General features: G+C 45.0%; 1 protein-coding gene across 1 annotated transcript; it reads right to left on the bottom strand.

Annotated features, from left to right (window-relative positions):
- Positions 1-2,030: 2,030 nt before the first annotated feature.
- Positions 2,031-3,474, bottom strand: LOC131230631 (uncharacterized). Its single transcript, XM_058226522.1, has 2 exons — positions 2,956-3,474; positions 2,031-2,741 (listed from the first exon to the last, which is right to left on the bottom strand). The coding sequence occupies exons 1-2, from the start codon at positions 3,472-3,474 to the stop codon at positions 2,031-2,033; spliced, it is 1,230 nt and encodes a 409-aa protein (XP_058082505.1).

Raw genomic sequence — 3,474 nt, 5'->3', positions numbered from 1 at the left:
GCAACGTACTCGATCAGAACGGACCTGAGTATGTCATCTTCATCAGCAGAGGCAAGTTTTGCCAGTAGATCGGCCTTAGCATTTTTTATTCGAGGGATCCAAGTTACAATACATAGTTGAAAACCATCGATCAACTCTTTGGCTTTCTTCATGTATGCTTTCAATTGCTCTTTTCGTGTTTGATACACATTAGTGACTTGATTGATGACCAATTGCGAGTTGTTGAATACATCAAGATGAGTAACTCCAAGATTGGCCGCTAGTCGGAGGTCGAGCAATAAGACTTCTTATTCTGTTGCATTGTTCGAGGCTTAAAATCTAAGTCCTAAGGCATATTGCATGCAGGTTTGATCGGGAGTTTCCAAGACGACTCCTGCCCCGCTTGTTTTAGAGTTAGAAGAGCCATCGACATAAAGCTTCCAAGGGGTTGGGCCGGGTAATGACTCGGGAGAAGCAGTCGTTGATCGTTCGGTTCTAAGCTTGGTAAGTGGATTGTCTTGTGGTGTAACTTCAGCTATGAAGTCAGCCACAACTTGTCATTTTATCGCTATTCTCGGCTTGTATTGAATGTCTTCACTGAACTCAATCACCCACTTTGTTAGTTGGCCGGAAGCTTCTGGTTTCTGAAGGAATTGACATAATGAGAGGTCGGTCATGACAACGATAGTGTGAGCTTGAAAATATAGTTGAAGTCATCGCGAGGAGACGACTAAGAGTAGGGTCACCTTCTCCAGAGGCGGATATCTTGTTTCTTCTTGCAACAATCTTTTGCTGACGTAATACACCAACAATTATCTTCCTTCATGCTCGCGTATCAAAGCTAAGCTTACGGCTACGTCGGAAACTGCGAGGTACAATAACAAAGCTTCCCTGGGCTCGGGTTTCGATAAGATAGGTGGAGATCCGAGGTAGGACTTCAACTGCTGGAATGTTACTTCACACTCTTCCGTCCGCTCTACCGTTTGCCGATCCTTTAGTTGTTTGAAGAACGGAAGGCACTTATCAGTTACTCAAGAATGGAAACGGTTGAGTGCGGGTACTCGTCCAGTCAGCCTTTGTAAATTCTTGATGGTTTTTAGGATTTTATGTCAAGTAATGCTTTAATTTTCTGTGGTTTTACCTCGATTCCTCGCTGGCTGACCAGAAATCCGAGAAATTTACCCTAGCCGATCCTAAAGGCACACTTGCTCAGGTTTAACTTCATCTGGTATTTACGAAGAATGAGAAACATCTCCTCTAAGTCGGCAATATGATCGGCCGCGAGTATGCTTTTGACGAGCATGTCATCAATGTATACTTCCATGGTTCGACTGATCTGCTGAGTGAACATTTTATTTACCAACTGTTGATACGTCGTTCCTACATTCTTTAGACCAAATGGCATTACAGGGTACCAGTAAAGTCCTTTGTCAGTGACAAAGGTAGTCTTAGATTTATCTGATTGATGCATTACAATTTGATTGTACCCAGAATAACCATTCATAAAACTAAGAAGTTCGTATCCTTCCGTACTATCCACCAGCTGATCAATCCTTGGAAGAGGGAAGCTATCCTTTAGGCAGGCTTTGTTTAGGTCGGTATAGTCAATACAGACTCGCCACTTCCCATTGGATTTCTTCACGAGGACGACGTTGGCTACCCATTCCGGATAATAGATCTCCTCGATGAATTTAGCTTTGAGGACTTGCTGACCTCTTATTCAATGACGGCATACCTTTTAGAGCCGAGCGGACGTCATTTCTATCGGATTGGTCGGTAGGTCGGATCGATGTTGAGTCTGTGGGTCATCACCGAATGATCAATCCCGAGTATATTTTCATGACTTCATGCAAATACATCAGCGTATCATTGGAGTAGTGATATCAGCTTATCTTTCAAAGGTGATTGCAGAGACGAGTCAATCTATACTGTTTTAGATTCGTCTGTCCCGAACAAGGGTATTGGAATAAGATCTTCTACTGGCTGGCCTCGCTCGTATATCTCGGCCCGAGGGTCCAACGATTCAATCGTGGTTACCTCGGCCGGAGCTTTCACAATTGTTGCATAGCAGTGCCGTGAATCATGTTGATCGCCCTTACGACTCCTAGTCCCGATTCGGTCAGAAATTTCATGAAGAGATGACACGTTGATACCACAGCTTGGAGAAGACTCAGAGAGGGTTGGCCGAGTATAGCGTTGTAAACCGATGATTGATCGACTATCAGAAAGTCGACCATTACTGTCGCCTGGTGTGGAGAGTTACTAGCAGTGAGTGGCAATGAGATGACTCCTTCAGGGAGTGTTCGTCCACTAGAGAAACCAATCAAGGGAGTGTGAACCGGCCGTAACGTTGATCGCTCGACACCCATTTTATCAAACGCCTGATTGAACAGTACATCGGCGGACGATCCTGTATCAACGAGAATGCGGAATACCTTACGGTTCGCTATAGTGAGGTTGACGACCAATGCATCATCGTGCGGATGATAAATGCCTTGAGCGTCTTCATCGGTGAACAATATGCAATATTTCTCCATTTTCTTTTTTTTGAAGGCCGAGCCAAGATTAGGATTTCGGAGGCTAACTAATGCTCCGGGCATGATTTTCCCGAGCATTGTTTGAGTCGCCTCCACGTCGAGGACCACCGACAATGGTTCGAATTTCCTCCGTGGGTCAGCTGTCACCTGGGCGTTCTTTCGTAGTTCCGGTTTTCTCGACGTGCTCTCTGAGATGGCCTTCTTAGATGAGTCGCTCGATTTCTTCTTTCAAGTGATAGCAATCACTTGTGTTGTGCCCATGATCGCAATGGTAATGACAATACTTGTTTTTGCTTCATCAGTTCGGGTTGCTTCGGAGCCTATCTGGCCAGTTGACGAATCCTTCGCCCTTAATTTCCATCAAAACCTGCTCTTGTTGCTTGTTGAGCGGGGTATACGTACGTTGAAAACTTATGGTCTCGACGTTTACCCGACTTACAATCATCACGTGTTCGATCATCTTTAGGCTTCTTTCCATTGGCCGAGTCAATTCTTTCTTTGCTAAATCTTTAGCTAGGACTTTTGCGTTTTGGGCGGCTTCATGCATGATCCGGGTTTCCTCGGCCTCCGTGTACTTATTTGATCGAGCCATGAACTCAGCTAGAGTAGTAGGTGGGTTCTTGTCCAAGAATGCTAGAAACGGTTTGTCTCTGACGCCTCGTATGATCGAGTTGAGTGCTGTCTCGTCCAAATGTTTCCGGACTTGGAGCGATTCGAAGTTGAAACGTTCGATATAGCCTTTCAGCAGCTCTCCCTCTTTTTCCACTATGTTGTTCAAGTATGTAGGTAGCTTCAACTTTTTCTTCCCGCCAATGAAATTGGTGAGGAAGGTATCGCTGAGTTCTGCGAAAGAGCTAATGATTTTAGCTTCAACAGCTTGAACCAAAGTCGAGCTATGTCGGCTAAAGTGAGGTAGAAAGCTCGGCACATCACAGCGTCTAGCATTGTGAAGCTCCAT

The sequence above is a fragment of the Magnolia sinica genome, chromosome 17, assembly GCF_029962835.1.
Source record: "Magnolia sinica isolate HGM2019 chromosome 17, MsV1, whole genome shotgun sequence".
Lineage (NCBI taxonomy): Eukaryota > Viridiplantae > Streptophyta > Magnoliopsida > Magnoliales > Magnoliaceae > Magnolia > Magnolia sinica.
Note: the sequence above shows the minus strand (reverse complement) of the source record. Positions and strands in the feature narration are given on the sequence as shown.

What these genes read in the sequence shown, in the direction of transcription:
- LOC131230631 (XM_058226522.1), bottom strand. Translation starts at nt 3,474, where the DNA reads ATGGAGCTTCACAATGCTAGACGCTGTGATGTGCCGAGCTTTCTACCT. An exon ending in TGATCGAACACGTGATGATT is followed by an intron (nt 2,742 to 2,955) that starts GTAAGTCGGGTA and finishes ATCACTTGAAAG; the next exon opens with AAGAAATCGAGCGACTCATC.